Source organism: Antedon bifida, chromosome 3, assembly GCF_963402885.1.
Source record: "Antedon bifida chromosome 3, ecAntBifi1.1, whole genome shotgun sequence".
NCBI classification, from domain to species: Eukaryota; Metazoa; Echinodermata; class Crinoidea; order Comatulida; family Antedonidae; genus Antedon; species Antedon bifida.
Window position 1 is genome coordinate 22,755,090 of NC_136228.1, and position 19,413 is coordinate 22,774,502.

General features: G+C 33.5%; 1 protein-coding gene and 1 long non-coding RNA gene across 2 annotated transcripts in view; one reads left to right on the forward strand and one right to left on the reverse strand.

Annotated features, from left to right (window-relative positions):
- LOC144838020 (uncharacterized) overlaps positions 1–19,413 on the forward strand; it is a 147,293-nt gene that overhangs the window by 62,616 nt on the left and 65,264 nt on the right. Inside the window, exons 8-14 of the mRNA XM_078693357.1 lie at positions 664–881; positions 3,379–3,492; positions 3,804–4,168; positions 4,501–4,612; positions 14,306–14,464; positions 18,086–18,229; positions 18,910–19,051. Of these exons, the coding sequence (XP_078549483.1) occupies positions 664–881; positions 3,379–3,492; positions 3,804–4,168; positions 4,501–4,612; positions 14,306–14,464; positions 18,086–18,229; positions 18,910–19,051 (1,254 nt within the window). The remainder of the gene's footprint in view (positions 1–663; positions 882–3,378; positions 3,493–3,803; positions 4,169–4,500; positions 4,613–14,305; positions 14,465–18,085; positions 18,230–18,909; positions 19,052–19,413) is intronic.
- LOC144838055 (uncharacterized) overlaps positions 1–19,413 on the reverse strand; it is a 65,884-nt gene that overhangs the window by 20,265 nt on the left and 26,206 nt on the right. The gene's annotated exons all lie outside the window — the stretch shown is intronic.

Consider the following 19,413-nt stretch of genomic DNA (forward strand, 5'->3'; position numbering starts at 1 on the left):
GTTTTGTTGCTGTATTTATTATCTTGAATTTTATACCCAGGAAACCGCATATCATGTATGTATTTATATGACGCTTGTGAATTCTATGCGGTAGCCGTAGCTTAATGTGGAGAGAATCCAGCTGTCTACCATCAGCTTCTCCCACTCTCGAACAAACTGTAGGAGGTGACCTCCCACTGGTCCGGCACCTGTAAGCTGTTGAATTGTAGATATGAATTCATGTACAAATGTTGCGCATCGGATGTTGTGACGTTATCATATGGCCAGTTGAATTGTAAAAGAGCGTGCATCTATATTCTATGTATCCAAATTTCTTCAACATGTTAATATGTTGTTGCTCAGACAATTTTCATCTGAAATTGGTATCTTCGTCTTTCATTTTGATGACATCATCATGTTAAAAATTAGAATTAAAGGCGGGTCCCTTATTTTCACCAATGCTACACTGTATGTAGTATGTACACAGTATATAGTGTATACTGTAGGCCTATATTATACTTGGACACAAAATAGAGAGCACACTGACAGCATTTTGTTTTCTTCAGCTTATAATAGCATAATCTTTTTTCTGTGCGCAATATTCTAACATATGACGTGCATCTGGCGTTCAAAGTGACGAGTTCATGTCTAGTTTTAAATTTGTTTCACAATTTATTTTATCAGATTCACAAGTATGTACTCTAAAGGCAGAGGTTGAATGTATCCATCAGCACTGTAGTCTATTAAAAGAAGAGTTGAGCAGCAGCAAGATACGCAATGAGAATCTAATGGCTAGGCTTACTCAGATGGAGGAGGAAGGACAGCAATACTTAGAACAGCTTAAAACTAAACAATTTCAGCTTGATCACCTTCAGATTAAATTCAAAACTCTAGAGAAACAGGTAACTATTTCACACAAAAAATGATCTTACATTATTATTTGTAACTAATGCCAAACTCAATGGAATAGCAATTTTTCATAGAAATATATTAACAAGAACTAAATGGAATGCAAAAATGTTAAAGACACTAGACCTACATTTGGTGGACCTAATTTAAGGTCACACACTACATTTTATGTAAAAATAAATACTATATGGACCTTCTGCGATAATCGTCTTTAAACAGTTAAAAATGTGAAAAATAAGTCGATTCTAATAATTTTAGCAGCCCGCTATAAATCCCAATATGCATCGCAGATTGATATTTTCATATCATGATGTGATGCACTCACTTCGATCAATCGCGTGAAAGTGTAAACAAATAAAAGAACCGTAACTTTTCAGCTAAAATACCAGGTTTTCCCAAATATTGTATTTAACAGATTCTGCCAAAAAGGAAAGAAAATTAATCAAAAAAAACGTCGGGCTATTAAGCTAGGCCTAAACGTCTACGAGTGAATGTGGTAGTGCATTGTTTTTCTCTTTTTATCACAATTAACCTTAGAACGCACATTTAAGACAAGAAATGACCTGGTTAAATGTTTATATATGCATTATTTTTACAAAATGTTAAACGATGAACTTTGATAAGGGCCACTCTTCTTTAATGATTCTTATTGAGAGAAAAATCAAGGAGCTGATGCACGTATAAAAAAACTAGAAAAAATACTGTTGCAGAAATCTGATCAACAGTTACATCTGGAAAATGCACAGCAACCAATTGTTGAAGATGTCATCACAAAAACTATAATAAAGAGTCTTGATGTAAAAAAAAACCAATGGCCAAGTCATAGGCAGCATCTGCACCAACAACCAAAATTAAAATACTCTGATCCCAATCCTATGTCTCAATCCTTGTTGCATTTTGTAATATTCCACATAGATGACATCCTTATCTACAGTTCGGTTGCAGATCATGGGTCATGCGTACATTCTACTCTTTCTAGGTGAAGAAAGCTGGTGTAACTGTAACAAATATTTCACAAAACTAGTCTGAAATTTCTTACAAAAAAACGACGCTTGACTTGTTGACGTAACAGTATTAATTATTGTTCATTCTTCAAAATGATTTATTATCAATTATTTTTGTGTAACGTAAATATAGTCTGTCCTACTCTACAGAACAAAAATATAATCATAAACTAAACTATAGTACTGTACATATTCCAGGGTAGGGGCATTATTTTCTTAGGTCGTAGTGACCCGTCCAACATACTAAGGATAATGATGACAACATTTGAGGTTAATATTTTTACTTGGGGTACCCGATTCTAGGACTTTCTCATCTTCTCCTCCATCCGACACTATTGAGTAAAAAGTGCGATTTATAAAGTACTACTCCTCCCTTATTCGTTGTAGTATTGAGCTGGGATTTGGCATGAATATATGTCCTCAAAGCTATAGAGCCGGATTTTTTAATTTCAAAACGGATGCAGCCATATGACGTCTCGAAGATGGTACCGTATAGCCGTATTTGGTACCGAGGTTATTGACGTGTATGTGACGTCACATCCGTCTTATGACGTCATTACAGCTTTTTTTGCTGTACCCCGAGTATCGCACATTCGTACTTGTTCAAACAAATTATACATTGCCTGTTAATATTTTGTATCAATATTATAATAAAAATTTGACTTGTAGTTTTCGCCAAAAATAATTCATAAGCCACGAAGTAAACAAATTGCGTCCAGTGTCAGGAATGACAACTGCTAGGGAGAGGTACATATTTTTATCCGTGGGTTTATGGAATAGGTCAGTTTTGAGTGTACCATTTTCTATGGTCACTATAGTGTCCAAAAAATCAACGCTACTAGTGGATTTGGTAGCTGTAAATTTGATAGTTGGGTGGGCTGAATTAATATTGAGAAGAAGAGATTCCAAATTATCTTCACCATGGGTCCAGATCATGAAGATGTCGTCAATGTATCTAGACCAAACAAGTGGTTTATTAGGTTGGAGGGACAGAAAATTAGCCTCAAATTGTCCCATAAATAAATTTGCAAAAGATGGTGCCATTTTTTTTCGCTATGCCATGAATTTGAAGCTAATGCTCATTTCCAAAAATAAAATTGTTGTTGGTTAAAATCAATGTAAATGAGCTTTAGTAGGTGTTTTTCCTGGAATTTGTTTGTAATTTGAAATGCATGTGTCGACTCCTTCTTCGTGAGGGATATTAGTATACATCGATGAAACATCTAATGTACCCAGAACAGAATTATTAGGTAAATTTTGAATTTGGTTAATTTTGCGGATAAAGTCAGTGGAGTCCTGAATGTATGAAGGGAGATCAGTCGCGTATGGTCTAAGTAAATCATCCACATATTCAGAAATTTTCTCTGTAGCAGTGCCATTGCCCGAAATAATGGGTCTACCAGGATTGCCTGCTTTGTGTATGTATATATATATATATATATGAAATGTAATTATAGCTTCTAATAATTGTAATTTTTAATCTAAGGAACAAAATCCTAATATGAATGATAAAACAACAGAGCAGTTAAAGATTGAAGAATATATTACAGAGTTAGAGATTGAGCTAAAAGAAGCAAAAGAACAAATTGAAGAGTTAAAGGTATTTATATATACACATGGCGAAGTACACATCCTCAAGGAATTTGTGACTAAAGTTTAGAAAATTGGACTTTTAGAAATGTACCACCTCATTCAAGCAAAATTTTACTTGGCATAGAGGTAGAAATCAAAACAGTTGTTTGACTACCATTTTTTCTATCCAGTTTCTTTGTTTTTTAAACTGTTGAAAACATGTTGTGTTTTTTCCTCACATTGAATTTGTTTTTTAAATTCGTCTAACCTCTCAGTATTGTCTGAAACAATGATATATACTAAAAAATGTAATTTACTAATTGATATCTTCTGATATAGCATGTTCCAAAGTGGATTGATCATAAAGCATGGAATAACATGCTTTCAGAAAAACTGAAACTTGAAACAGAGCTGATAGATATGAAAGAAAAAAGATTTGAGGAATCCAAAAAATTATCTGAGCTACAACAGGAACATGAAGATGTTCAAAGCAAACTGGGATTTGCTGTCCAAAAGTCTGAAATGGATGGCTTGAAGAAGAAACTTCAATTAGAAGAGGAGAAAATGATGCTACGAGTTGATGTGGATGGTAAGTTGAGATCATCATCCATAAAAGAAAAGGAACTGAAGAAGGAGCTTGATGAACAAAAGAGAATTATCCATGAGAGTGAAATAATGATAAATCAGTTGCAAAATAATATCAGGTAGGCCATTTTTTAAATATTTATTATATTGAATCCTTGTGTTCCAAACAACATATTGATCATTGATGTTAAACACATTTTTTCAAAAACAAAGTAGTCGAGTCAAACTGCTTATGACCCCAAAAAAATTGCAAGAAAATATTTTTTGATATATTTTTATATTTTTACCCGACTAAAGGCTACAAAAAGATTCTTGGGATTCATCATCTCTATATTTCATTTAAATTTAGTTTTCTTTCTCAAAAGCCTAATTATCAAAACGTCTGAAATACCTAACTTTTTAGTAGAAATTGGAACAAATAGTATTATTAATTCAATAAAATTATGTTTAGATCAAAGGAAAAGGAGGTGAGCAGCTTAAATCAAGAACTAGCAATCTTGTTGAGCGAAAATGTGCAAATAAAACAAACTCTAGAGACAATTACAGGTGACAACAACAATAAGGTAAACATTTACATGTCACATTGTTGTTTGCAAAACTGCCTTTTATTTTACCTAATTTAAACATTGTTTTGGCCAAATCACTAATTTTATTCTCACTGTTAATGCGAATCCTTATTGTCTTCTATTCATAAACCGATTAACTGAAACAACAAAATATCTCCTATGAGTTCAGTAATAAGACAAAAGCAAATAATAATAGTAAAGTTATACAAATTAAATAATGATAATGCCTCATAAATAAACAGCAAGTAGTTCAGGCTAGATCATAACCAAATACACTTTAAATATAAAGAGATGAGTATACTTATAGCCTATATAGCAAATTAAGGTGTGGCCCAAATGGCTAAACCACCATAACAAACATCAGAATAAATCCATCAATAAAGGTAATAAACTTAACACTCACCAAATATTGTGCTACTACTTTGTACCAGAACATATAGGCCTATATTGCCATCTATAGTTGAACATAGCTATTACTTCATTGTAATACTATTACTTCTTGTGAGGACACATCCACCTTAGCATGGCTTTTCAATTGCAACTACAACTAGCCTTCAAGGCCAAGGTCAAGCTCTAAAGTGTGCCACTTGGAATATCTCTTGTAACCCAAAAGAGTAGCCAAAAAGTTACCAAATCGTAGCTTACAAACATTTCTTTTTAAAAATGTTGGTAACAATTTTGTTGTTGTGCCATAAAACTAATGTTATTACAATAATGTATTTTACAAGAAGAAATAGCTTACCAAACCATTTATATATATAGTAATCATATCAAATTCACAAGATAAATAGTAACACTTTAAAATATATTTCGCTAATTGTTGATCAATGATATGTAGATATTGTCTAGAATTTTCATAGGCTTTCTTATAAAAATTCAAATTTGTAGATTATTAGCAGGCATGCCTTATTTGCATTTGATGCAAATGACCCTTTGTCAGGATTTTCTTTTGTTATTCATGAAAGACCCATATTTTATTTATTTTTAATTGAGGAGCATGAGGAGACCCGGCTCTAACATCTAATGGTGTGTATGCTTCTGGAACATTATTTCCAATGAGAAGTTCCACCGTTCCTTTTTCTAGTTGTGGCAACAACTAGAAAACATCTTGTAAATGTTCCCAATTAGATATATCTTGTTGAGTAGGTATGTTAAGATTGCCAACAGCAGTGGCGGATCTAGGATCTGACGAGGTGCGTCACACCGAGCGGGTGTGGGTTTAAGAGGGGGTGTCCCCCTCCCGAGCCTCAGAAAATTTTTGAAAAAATAGATGCTTACACGCTGTTTAATAGGCTAAAGCAACTGTTTCCATCACATTTAATAACAAATGTTTACATAATGTAAATTTAAAGAAAATCCTTCCTAAATACTGTACGGATCTTTTTTGACGAACTAATAATAAACTTCGAAAAACACTTCAAACGAAATGAACATTTGGTAATGCGGTACTCCGAAAATGCCTCGATAGTACTTGTAAGTTGTGTTATACTGTTGTGTTTTGGTGGTCTGTTAACCTCAGATATATACTCTACAGCCGGGTGAATAACTCAATTTAATTTAGTATACACTGATTGCAGTAATCGCCGTGTCTATAACACAAATCAATAAAACGCCAAACATGCCACACCCTTTTTTTCGGCCGTGTACATACAAGACATTTCATGTTTATTTTATGCCTATGAAATAAAAAAGAACACCATGTTACTCGCTTGCACACACGGACAGACGTACCAGGGCGGTAAGTATAACTGAAATGGAAAATGGTGTATTTTTGGAGAGATGATGACGTCAGCATTCACACAAGGAGCGCGCTAGACAACGTGACGCTGGTAGTAGGAGTGCGTGTGTTTTTAAAATAACTCAGTTGTGGGTATTTTCCGAAGATTTTAAATCGCGTTTTCTTTTTAAACTCTTGAATTCATAAATAGTAATTAAACTCTTAGCTCTTTCACTATGTAGGCCTATAACTATTTACACAACTATAATGCTAACCCTAGCTCTAGGCCTAGCCTACTCTTCTTAATTAAAAGATGCGGTGCGTCGAATCCATATCTAGCGACGCGGTCGCGGGTTGGTTGCATCTTTTTTTTTTTTTTTGAGAACTAAGGGGGGTGGCTAGCCACCCAATTCACCCTCCTAGATCCGCCACTGAACAGGTAGTGTATCTAATTCTAAAATTAAGCATCTACCAAAGTCTGACCATGACTATATTGAAATTGTAATTAAAACAGAATCCTCCACAAGAGGTCCAGGTTACTGGAAAATGAATAACTCTCATCTATCTGATAACTTATTCCAAATCAATATTAAGAAAATAATTAAGGATAATTAAGGAGTGTGAAAATCTCGATGTTACTCACTCGCACAGAATTAAGTGGGATATTTGTAAGAATAGAATTAGAAGTTATGCTAAGGAATTTTCGAAACAAAGAGCTAGACAAAATAGAGACCAGATCTCTCGTCTTGAAAAACAAATAGATGATCTTTATAACCAACAAACAACAAATAACACATGTCCTAAAATCAACGAAAATTTGAAATACAAAATCAAAGAACATGAAATTGCACTAGAAAATAAAGCAAAGGGAGCTCAAATTCGATCTAGGTGCAAGTGGGTAGAAAAGGGAGAGAAAACTACAAAATATTTCCTAGAGATGGAAAAATACAACGGTGAAAAAAAATCAATGAATAGTATTAATATTATTGATAAGAATGGAATAGTATTACATGATGAAAATGATATTATAAGAGAACAAGTTAAATATCCATGTCCAATAAGTCCATGTATAGCTCGTCTACTAGTTATGAAGAAATATCGGAACAATTTGATAATTTTTCTTATGATATTTAAATGCCTACAGTTAGTAACCTTTGCAGAGCACTGCGAAGGGAAATTCACATCTATAGAATGTAAAAAGGCACTAGACGACATAGTCTTAAATAAGAGTCCGGAATAGACGGACTGTCTGTTGAATTTTACATGGTTTTTTGGAACGAAATAAGTTACCTTCTATTAATTAACAGCCTCAAAGGAAAGGGAGACAGTAGAGACTGTAAAAATTGGCGTCCCCTGACACTCCTCAACATAGACTACAAAATTGCAGCCAAAGCATTAGCTAATAGACTACAATACGGGATAAGTGACGTAATTAGCTCAGATCAAAAAGGATTATGAAAGGACGGTATAAATGGGGAAAACATTTATACTATAGAAGATGTACTACGGCAGGCACAAAAACGAAATATTCCTGGTGCAGCCATTTTCTTAGATTTCAGTAAAGCTTTCGACACCATTGATAGAAATTTTATCTTAAAAGCACTACACAACGGGTGGTTATCTGAATTCTTCGAACTTAAATCTGGGGTTAGACCAAGGTTGCCCATTGAGTCCTTATCTTTTTAACATAGCGACAGAAATCTTCGCTCTCAAAATTAAAATGAGTAAAGATGTAAACGGTATCAAATTGCCTAATACAAATTATCAAATTAACGAAATCAAAATTACTAGCTATGTAGATGACAACACATTATTCCTTGGTGATGATGCTTCCATCTCAAATGTTTTTTAAATCATTAAAGAATTCTCCAATTTGTCAAGCTTGTATCTAAATAAAAATAAAACAGAAGGTCTTTGGCTTGGTAGTAACGTTAATAAAAAGGAAAATGTCGAAGACATTAATTGGAAAAATAACGGGAAAGCAAAAGCACTAGGCATTATATTTTCTAACACCATACTGGCTGAAAATATCGAGGAAAAGTGGACGAAGCGAATAGAAAAGCTATTACTTCTACTAGGGTATTCTCTACAAACTGGAAAATACTGAATAATTGTTACCCAACAAACATTTTACTGACAAAAATGGGAATAATTGAAGATCATTTTTGTAACTTCTGTAATGCACAATTGATAGACAATATAGAACATTATTTATATCTGTGTCCCAGAGTCTCCAGTTTATGGGATGAACTGAGACGAAATATAATGATAAATATAGAGTTAGAACATGTTATGTTTGGATTTTACGCACAAAGAATGAATTGTAAATATATAAGTAACATTATTTTTATTGCAAAATTCTCAATATGTAAATTTAAACACAGTAATCATAAAAACAATCTTATTAATGTCTTTCATAATGAACTAATAACAAGGAATGTGCAATATTTGTACTAAGATTGGTAACATAATATACGACATTTTATGTCGTTAAATATTTTATGCTTTTTATCATATGGGGTTTTTTTTCTCTTGGGCTCACTTATAATTCATGCAACATTCGCTATGTTTTTTGTAAATTTTATGTAAAAATAAGGCAAAAGAAACTCTGTTGAAAAGTGGATTTATTTAAAATAAAAAACAAGGTTAAATGAAAATATTTTGTTAGTTTAAATAGCTAGTAAGTAGTAATTTATAGTTAAAAGAGAGAATATGCTTCGCTCTTTAACACATATACCAAACTTCGCCACCTTTCTTTGAGATTGTACGGTAATTTGTATACTGTGTTTTTTAAGTTTTCTGAAAACTCTAGCACTCCTAGGCTACCAACGCATTTCGTTTGCTGCTTCACATTCAATTAGGAAAATCGAGTAGTTGTCTAAAGTTTTTGGATCATCGGCTCGGATGGATGGCCAAGAAAGAACCTTCTTAATATATGTGTTAGCAATGACCTCAGGGTCACCATATCTTTCAGTCAATTCCTTCATGGCAGCTGAATATCCAATATCAGCATCCAGGTATGAGTATCCAACTACTATACTATTCGCCTCACCACCAGTAAATTGTTCTAAGTAAGGTAACCTTTCATCATTGTCGCATACCTTCTCAATTCGTGCTTTGAATTGCCGTGTAAACCTTCTAAATTCTAGCACTTGCGTATCCGGTTTCCTTACCATTTCTTTCCGAATTCCACTGTCATTATCTTGATTTCCATTATTTTCATATTCTCGGTTCACGTCACATATCCTCTTTTCTGCTTGATCCTTTTTAATTGGGTTATTAATGTCAAGAGCATCAAAAGCTTCATCCAGAATTTTCTCCAAAACAGACCTCTCGTTCAAGGGTGGTACTCCAAAGTTAGTTCCACCTTCACATAGCATACGCTAACTATCATCGTCCTTAGAATAAACACTTTTCTTACTTTTTCTTTCAAACTCAAACTCTTCTAAAACCTTTGATCTGGGTTCTGAAATTAAAATCTCTTCTTTAAGATTACTTTTTTCCTTTTCTTGTTTCAACTTAATTTCTTCTTAAAATAAAATATAATAGTTAATTATATCTCAATAGTAATAGTAAATTATTATTACTATTATATTTTATTTGGAATACCAACCGAATGAATCTTTTTAATTAATTTCTTCTTGTTTCAACTTAATTGCATAGCTAATTCTATTTTTTGTCTTTCTTCAAGTATTTTTTATTTAACTATTATAAGCTCCGCCTTTCTTTGCTTCTCTCTCATTTCCAACATGGAGGATGACGTTGGATTTATGAGATGAATTTGGTTTAGATAACTTGGATTTAGATGACTTCGATTTCGACGATGCCTTGGAAATCTGGGATCCAAAGCTGCCACTGGCGCTGACTATTTGTGCTGAATCAATTCTCAACCTTTGCTTTAACATTGGTAACCCACACATCCTTTCTTCGTACCATTCTTCTAAGTATGCATTCATCTCATCTTTAGTTAAAATTGCGCAATATTGATCATGAACATTTAAAAATATTTCATACACTTTCATCCAATCTTGTAGTCCAGGAGTATTAGACAAAAAAAGGGCCAAAGGTAGAAATAAATATGCTAAAGCTGAATTTTTCAGGATAGGTCCCCAATGTTGTCTGGAACAACATACTAAAAGTCCCCGGGTTTCCCCGTTGTGCTTCAACCTGATTGGGCCATTTTTCAAAATGGCGGCCATCTTAACAATTATTTACCATATTTTGACAACCAGTAGGTGTAAGTAAACAATTTTAGTGTCAAAATACTCAGAAGACCAATATTTATATTCACTGTAATGGAGAAGTTTTTAAAAAAATGACCGGAAATGCCTGTTTTGACCTTTGACCATCAATTTGGATTATCTCAATATCTTATCAACGACTGGCCGTAGAGAGTTCAAAATTGTCCCAAATTATTCAGAATGCCCAACTTTCTATTCACTCTAATGAAAGAAAAACACTAAATTCCTTTAGAAACCTTCTATTCTGACCTTTGAACTATTGACCTAAGCATATTTTAATTTTATAGACATCTTGGTGATCGATAGGAGTGCATAAGCGAAATTGGTGTCAAAATACTCAGAAGACCCATATTTATATTCACTATAATGGAAAAGTTTTTAAAAAAATGACCGGAAATGCATGTTTTGAACTTTGACCCTAAATTTGGATTATCTCAATATCTCATCAACGACTGGCCGTAGAGACTTCAAAGTTGTCCCAAATTATTCAGAATGCCCAACTTTCTATTTACTTTAATGAAAGAAAAATACTAAAAACCTTTAGAAACCTTCTATTTTGACCTTTGAACTATTGACGTAGGCATATTTATTTTTATAGACATCTTGGTGATCGATAGGATACGAAATTGGTTTAAAAATTTATAACTTTGACCCTAAATTTGGGTTATCTCAATACCGCATCAACTGCTGGCCGTAGAGACTTCAAAATTGTCCTAAATTAAGAAGAGTGCCCAACTCTCTATTCACTGTAGTTAAAGAAAAATACTAAAAGCCTTTAGAAACCACCTATTTTGCCATTTGAACTATTGATCTGGCCAATACAGTATTTTATATCATAAATATATAGAAATCTTGGTGATCGATAGGAATACATAAGCGAATTTGTTGTCAAAATATTCCTAAACACCCATGTTTTTTTACCTTTGACTTTAATCACTACATTATAATTTAATTTTAATAATTTAAGTCCCAAATAGCATGATGGACATATCACACCATTCATCATGCCATGAGATGTCAAATTTATCCGAAACAGCCCAGAAAAAAATGTCCGATGGACGAATAATACTATTCATCAATATAGATATGAGGCCATAATTTCAGGTATCAAAGGGTCACAATGTGTCATTTGACAAATCACCTAAATAATAAAATATAATATGAAACTCTTACAAATCTATCAAGATGAATTATAAAGAAATTGTCACTGTAAAGTTGTTATGGTCTTCAACAGATTTTCATGCCCTTATTTTATTAACCATCATAATTATAGTCCTGAAGTATTTTCGATTTTTAGAGAATTTTGATTGGAAAAAAACAGAGAAAAATGTTCACATCTTAAAGATAAATGCAATAATTCTTTTAAAATTAAATTGCATCATATCAGATAAGAATCGGAGGTATGACTAGAGCCTAAAATGAGACTTAGACTGAGACCTTGATAAATGGTTGGGTGGGTGACTATGTACAGTGTGCAGTTTTAGACAATTTAAAAAATGTTATAAGATGAATTATGTACTCCAGACCTATACACAAAGAAATGTAATAGTGCAGCTCAATTGAAAAAAAAAAACAATTTTACCAATAAGTGTGTGTCAAATCAACCAGTAGTGGTCTCTGCTATATATTAAATGACACTGCCGAAGAGGAAACATTTCAGAATTGGTGTAGCTCCAAAGTTTAAACATGGACATTAGCCATATAGAGAAGGCGTGGCATTTTTTGGAGGACTAATTTCTAACCTTAAATAATAAATAAATAATAAAATTTGTTTGGTTACTAATGAATAAAAGAAGTGAAAACAGGCTAAAGCCCAAACAGACAGTAAAATGTATCATATATATATAGTTTAAAATTGGGGCTTGGTTTGTCTGTTTAGCATCTGAGCAATTTGGAATGAATTTTACCTCTCATGGCAATGGCCATACTGATGAATTGTTAGATTCTGTCTATCTTTATGTCAACTTAAATTTAACTTTTTGCATCTAAGCCCTCCCTCTGGAGAGCACGGGCTATTGTCGGTTTATACAGGTAAGCTAGGCATGAAATAGACTAATTCTCATTAAAATGTAATTATTAGGGTCAAATGTCAAAACACTTTCAATCGCATTCAGTACATTATTTCTATAAGAGTAAACAGAAACATGGGTGTTTTGGAGTATTTTGACACCAAATTCCCTTATGTATTCCTATCGATCACCAAGATTTCTATACAATTTTGGTATAAAATATGACCAGATCAATGGTTCAAAGGTCAAAATAGAAGGTTTCTAAAGGAATTTGGTATTTTTCTTTCATTAAAGTGAATAGAAAGTTGGGCATTCTGAATAATTTGGGACAACTTTGAAGTCCCTACGGCCAGTCGTTGAGATATTGAGATAATCCAAATTTATGGTCAAAGGTCAAAACAGGCATTTCCGACCATTTTTTGTTAAACTTTTCCATTACAGTGAATATAAATGTGGGTCTTCTGAGTATTTTGACACCAATTTCGCTTGTGTACTCCTATCGATCACCAAGATGTCTATAAAATTAAAATATGTCTAGGTCAATAGTTCAAAGGTCAAAATAGAAGGTTTCTAAAGGAATTTGGTATTTTTCTTTCATTAAAGTGAATAGAAAGTTGGGCATTCTGAATAATTTGGGACAACTTTGACGTCTCTACGGCCAGTCGTTGATGAGATATTGAGATAATCCAAATTTAGGGTCAAAGGTCAAAACAGGCATTTCTGACCATTTTTTGTTAAACTTTTCCATTACAGTGAATATAAATATGGGTCTTCTGAGTATTTTGACACTAAGATTGTTTACTTACACCTACTGGTTGTCAACATATGGTAAATAATTTTAAGATGGCCGCCATTTTGAAAAATGGCCCAATCGGGTAGAGGCACAACGGGGAAACCCGGGGACTTTTAGTATGTTGTTTCAGACAACATTAGGGACCTATCCTGAAAAATTCAGCTTTAGCATATTTATTTCTACCTCAAAGTCTAATACTCCTGGACTATTGATTGACTTTCTAACAGAATCAATATCTGGATTTAAAAAAATCAGTTCTTTAATTTTAACAGAAACAAATTTGACACTTCTCCATGCTTCTTAAACGTAAATTCTTTTTCATACTCAGCACCCTTTGGTGAAGCTTCTTGGGCCTCACTGGCCTCTCAGATTTTTCAGACATGTGTTTAATGGAGTGATTGGTGTCAGGCCAACCTCGACTAAACCAAGATGTATTTTGATTGATTTTTTAGTCCTCCAAGAGGACTAAAGGCTAAATTGCCGACTAATGATTTTTTAACAAGGTTTTTAAAAAATGTAACAGATTAGTGTGCGCTGTATAATTCTTATGTATAATATTATTATTATTATTAGTTATGATATTGGCCAGATATTCAATAATGAAATATCTATGTTAGCTTTAATTCGATATCCATTGGTATTGTTATAATAATGCAAATCATGTTTGTTTACAACTGTATAAAAATTACATTATTTTCTAGGGTTTTCGTGGTATCGTTCAAATTAGCCTGGATTGACGTGGTACGGTGTAATAAGTACTAATTCTTAATTGTATGCATGCGAACCAGAGATCAAATTGATACTCCCATCTTTCAGTATATTAGTAATATTAAATAATAATAAAATATTGTAATCCACTATTAAAATAGATTGACTTATTGAATTTATTAATTGAAATTAAAACTGATAGTGTATTGATGTATGTGACAGTTTGTAGAGGTTGGAGCATTAACAACACAACTACAGGAGGCAAAAGCTAGAAACAAGAAAACTAGGTTTGAGTTAGAGCACATGCTATTCTTAGTTAGCAAAGACAAAGAAGTGGTAGGTCAGGACCACCCGAATGAATTATGTACAATCATGCCTAAGGTAGGCTAATGTTTTTAATCTATTAACTGTACTAAATTAAATAGTAACAAATAGAAACTGTTATTAATTTGTTTGAATTCAGCAAGACTTAATGAATTAATATTCACTACTGTACTATTCTACTACTTATTTGCAGTTTGTTATTCAACTTTATATAACACCTAAATAAATTCCTGTCATTTGATTGGACGATTGTGAGTCACATGGCGTGCAATAGTACGCACTATTAAATGAACGTTTAATAATACTTTTTAAACATTTTTGTGTACGGAAAAAAAAACTTTTCACGGATGAAAAAAAATCTAGTGTACAAATTACTGTGAAATACAACAGCGTCACATGTTGTCTTGCCTCTGTTTTGTTTGTAAACACCACTGAGATATGCAGCAGCAGATTTTTGTGTACGATTTGGAGATATATATGTACTAATTTCATTCAAAAAGGCATTTAAATTAGCTTTAGATCGTTTTTAGGATTTTCATTAATTAATGGGGACATTCCTACAAGACGTGGAATCGTTGGAAAAAACATAATTAGCCTATATATGAGTTCCAGTTGCCTGTCGAAGTTTCATATTGCTGCAGCCTAGCTGTTCGTATTAGGCTAGGCCTAGGTGTTTTAGCCTTGCTAGCTAGGATTGTTTGATCGTTTGTTGACATGATTAACACTACAGTAGGTGCATTTATAAAATCCATATAAATAATAATATTAAATATAACTATTAAAAACCAAATGTTACTGTTTTAATCAATGTGAATCAAATGTAGGCCTACCGTTTATTTGATTCAAATGACTAGGAATCTATTTAGATGTTATATAAAATCGCGCCTCGTTGAAATATAACCTTTCATCATTCACCTCATGCCATTATTTGTACCATTACACTCATAAACATTCATTATTTGTATACTATTTGTCTATTAATGCTGGATACCACGTTCTCCGATCCTCTGACAAATGGTTGCCACGGACTGATATAAGTCCTTCCATGTTGCTGGTTGTTGTGGAACATGCTTCCACAGCATCTCATGAGACACCAACTATCATTAGTTCATGAACCATCAAATATCATTAGTTCATGAGGCATCAAAAAGCTCCTAAAACTACATTCCTTTCCATTAACATTTAGTTTTAGTTATCTGTAAGTGCCTTGAAATTGTTTGATAAGACGCAATATAAATGGTGTATGTTATGTATTGGTATGGAGTATTTCATCTGTACAGCTAAAAATGAATATATACCATGAACACTTGTATCAAAACAATACATGTGGAAAGGACAAAATAGTACAATGTTATTTGTAGGGGCAGCTTAAAAACGTAGCTATTCTTCGGGTCAATAGACAAGTCTGGGAAATCGCAAACATTTCTAGTATACACACTTTGTAAATAAATCGTAAAAAATATAAATGTTGTATAAATTTTTTTTATTGTTTCTTTTGTTTATCTGGACAATGTAGTGTTTTTTCAAAATACCAGGCTAAACATTTTGGCAAATTTAAGCCTAATACAGGTCAAATAAGCAATTGAAGTGACGGTACCTATCTCTTGTATGTTAACAACAGTAAAAACTCATGACGTAAATTTTGCAATGCACATATGACGTCACAGCAATTTACGGCGACGGCTGTACGGCGAGCGCGTGCGGTGATATCCTTAATCTCGCGATGGTTCTGAAATCATATGTACATCCCTAATACGTTACGTGCTAACTATTTGTCACTTTAAAAAACTTTAATCATAATGTTCAACAACAAGTTCTTTCTTGGTGTACATGCTGTGATTTACCATAAGTAGTTTGTGATTATTTATATTGAATAGGTGTCGTTTTGTTTCATTGCATATTCATTTCCTTTCCTTTTTTTTTTCTTTAAACTTATGAACGCACCGTCATAAAACGTGTGCCGCTATTCTAAAAGCGTCTGTTCAATAAAGTGATTTATATTTTATATTCATGAGTTGTACTATTGTAAATATTATCTAACTCCCCCAGTCTTTGACAAGGACAAATACGATAGTTTATAGTCCATATGCCAATGGGTGGCTTAGATGTGCGGTTAGAGCATCTAACGGCAGCCGGTGGAGGGGTAGCAACTGGTGTTGGTGGTGACTCTGGCACCGGGGACACGTCTCTGCAGGAGCTTGATATGAAATATTTTATTTATACTGGGCGACCTCTTCAGTCAAAGACCCAGTTATGATCAGTGGCTGTGATGTACTAATACACCGGGGTAACCCCTACTCGTCTCAAAAGATGTACTGGAGTGAGTGAGCCTCGAACCCCTGCCGATGTTATGGCTATGTAATTACAGTTCCACTGTCTTGCTTGGCCACTCACTCACATCTGGAATAGGAGTGTTGGCAGTTGGTTCATGCAGTGGTTGTGTCTGTGGTGAGGCAGATAACCAATAGCGTATGACACTGTGAAGACTTAGCTGCCGCTCTGGTGCAGAGATCGAAGAATATTTGCGAAGAAATTTTCTGTTGCCCAATGTCACTCTACCTGGGCCATCCACCTTTACAGCGTATTGATCGAACTGGCGGACCTCAATCACTGAACCATTTTTGTTCCATTTCCTAGGGTTTTGTTCAATCTGGTTTTGTATTCGGACAACCTGTGTCGGCCATGGCCAAGATGTTGACTGATCTTGGTCTGGTGTTGAGTGAGAATCCAAGGAGGGTGTAGTCTTTCTTGTTAATGTCAACAGTAAGACGAATGAACGGCTGTGGCTGTGATGTTCGTTTAACCCATGTTTGAGTCAGGTGGTTGACGAAGTGGTGATCAAGAGCGATGAGTTTACGATGTTGTTTTGTCATCGTTACAGCACAGAGGGCCTCAAATCGTTGTCATGGTTATGTCGTCTGTTGGGTTTGATGGGTGGGTTGCTTCTGCTACGAAAAACTGATAGTGGTTTTTGCGACTGCAGTGACCACATGTATAGCCATAGGCTGGGCATGCAGTCTTTCTGAGCTTTGCAGGAGAGCTTTTGCCATGTCCTTTCTTCTGATTTACTCACTTGATGCTCCCTTTGCGTTAATTCCTTCTTGTTGTGTGTGTATGTGAAGCTCTCACCTCCAACCTCTTGGCGTTCAAATTTGGTAACTGATAACCAATTATCTGCCAAGTGAATGTTAAAGGCTCCTTTGTATTCGTCACCAGCAAAGGAGTTTTTAAACCTAAATAGCAGATGATAATAGCAATAATAATATTTTAAAAAATAAACATGGAGTCAGTTTTATACTAGTTCCAAGTCAATGTTCAGTGTTTGATATTATTGTTTACTTATAGTTTACACTTTGGCTGACTATAATTTACATGTAGTTCCAAGTTGATGTTTGGTGTTTTATGATCTTAAGCATAATTATTATATTGTAAAATATTTTGTTACATTTGTGCGCAAACATGTATTTTTTGTTGTTACATTGGTGGCCATTATCACATTTGTGGGCAATAACCGTTTTCACATTTGGGTTAATATGGGTTTCCACATTTGTGGTTGTTTTACATTTGGGCATTTTCACATTTGTGTGTTGAACAAAGGTACTATAGCATATTCTTCCTTTGTGTGATGATGTAATAGAAAAAAGATTACATTAAAGAGTACTTATTCTGTCATTTCAGAAGCTAAGAACAGATTACACTACTAAAGAAGAACTGATGATAAACCTTACTGAGGCCAGAATTGAAATTGTAGAAATTAAACATAAGCTACAAACAGCTGAGAAAAACTTTTTAGTTGAACAAACAATGAACAAATCTTTGAAGGTAATAGAATCATGGTATCAGTAGGGACTTTTTGATTTGAGTAATAAACGGTGAATAGTCAACCGATACTCATCCACAGTTATATAAATGTTTCAAATGAAGTGACATTCATGTTGATACGCCAGTGAAATGCATAATGTAATGAACTTTGTGATCGTGTGTGCGTGGTGCCATTCGATGGGCTGGTTATACACTAGGCAAGATCTTAGCCTAGATCCTAAATTCCTTGTAAAAAGGCTTGCTTGGTGTACTAAGGGATTAACCTAAAAATCTTCATTTAAAATAATCACTAGTAAAAACTTGATAATTCACAGTTTGTAATATAATTTTAACTGAAATGCCTTTTACTACATTCCCAGAAAATCATTGCGAGATCATTCTCTGCCATAATTTTGGTAAATTTTTTCAGTGTTATGACAACATACTGTAGTGGACATGTAAATCAAAGTCCCCCTATTATCCTTAAGAATGAAAATAATAATACTCTATTTTTAGTCATATACTGTTGGCATAATCATACATTTGTTACAAATGGAAAATGCTTTAGCAATTATTTTCTGTTTCAAACGTCTTGTTAGTTAGTGCTCATAATGTTGTTTGAAGGTCCAAAACTGCTTAATGCTCAAAATGAAGATTTTTTTAAATGTAATATTTAATAAATTTGAGAAAAATAAATTTAGGAGCAGCAAGCGAAGTCAAATGAAGAGAGGTGCAGCTTGGAGAGAGCATTAGAAGTTGAAAAGGGGATATGGAACAACACAGAGAATGAACTGAACAAACAAATTGATAAGCTATGCAATGAACAAGAAAGATATATGCAAGGTATTAAACATGAAACAAAACATTTTATTTTTACATAGTATGTGCAATACCTTAATGTTGAATATGTTTTTTCATAAGTCATCTTTCACCAATAATCTATAATATAATAGCACTAAGCCAAAATTTGTTACTCTATCTCCTCCCAAACCGCAAATCTGATACTAGCAGCGTTTGAGCTGGGATGGCAAATTTGTACGAAAAATGTGTTTTTAGTCCAATTTCTTTGCAACTTCAAATAGACACTGAAATATAAAGAAGAATACATGAGTATGCCTATTAACTTTTTCTTCCTTCTAATATAAATGCTGTATAATGTCTCTCGGCAATATATATCCATTTATAGATTTGTGTATATTAGTCTA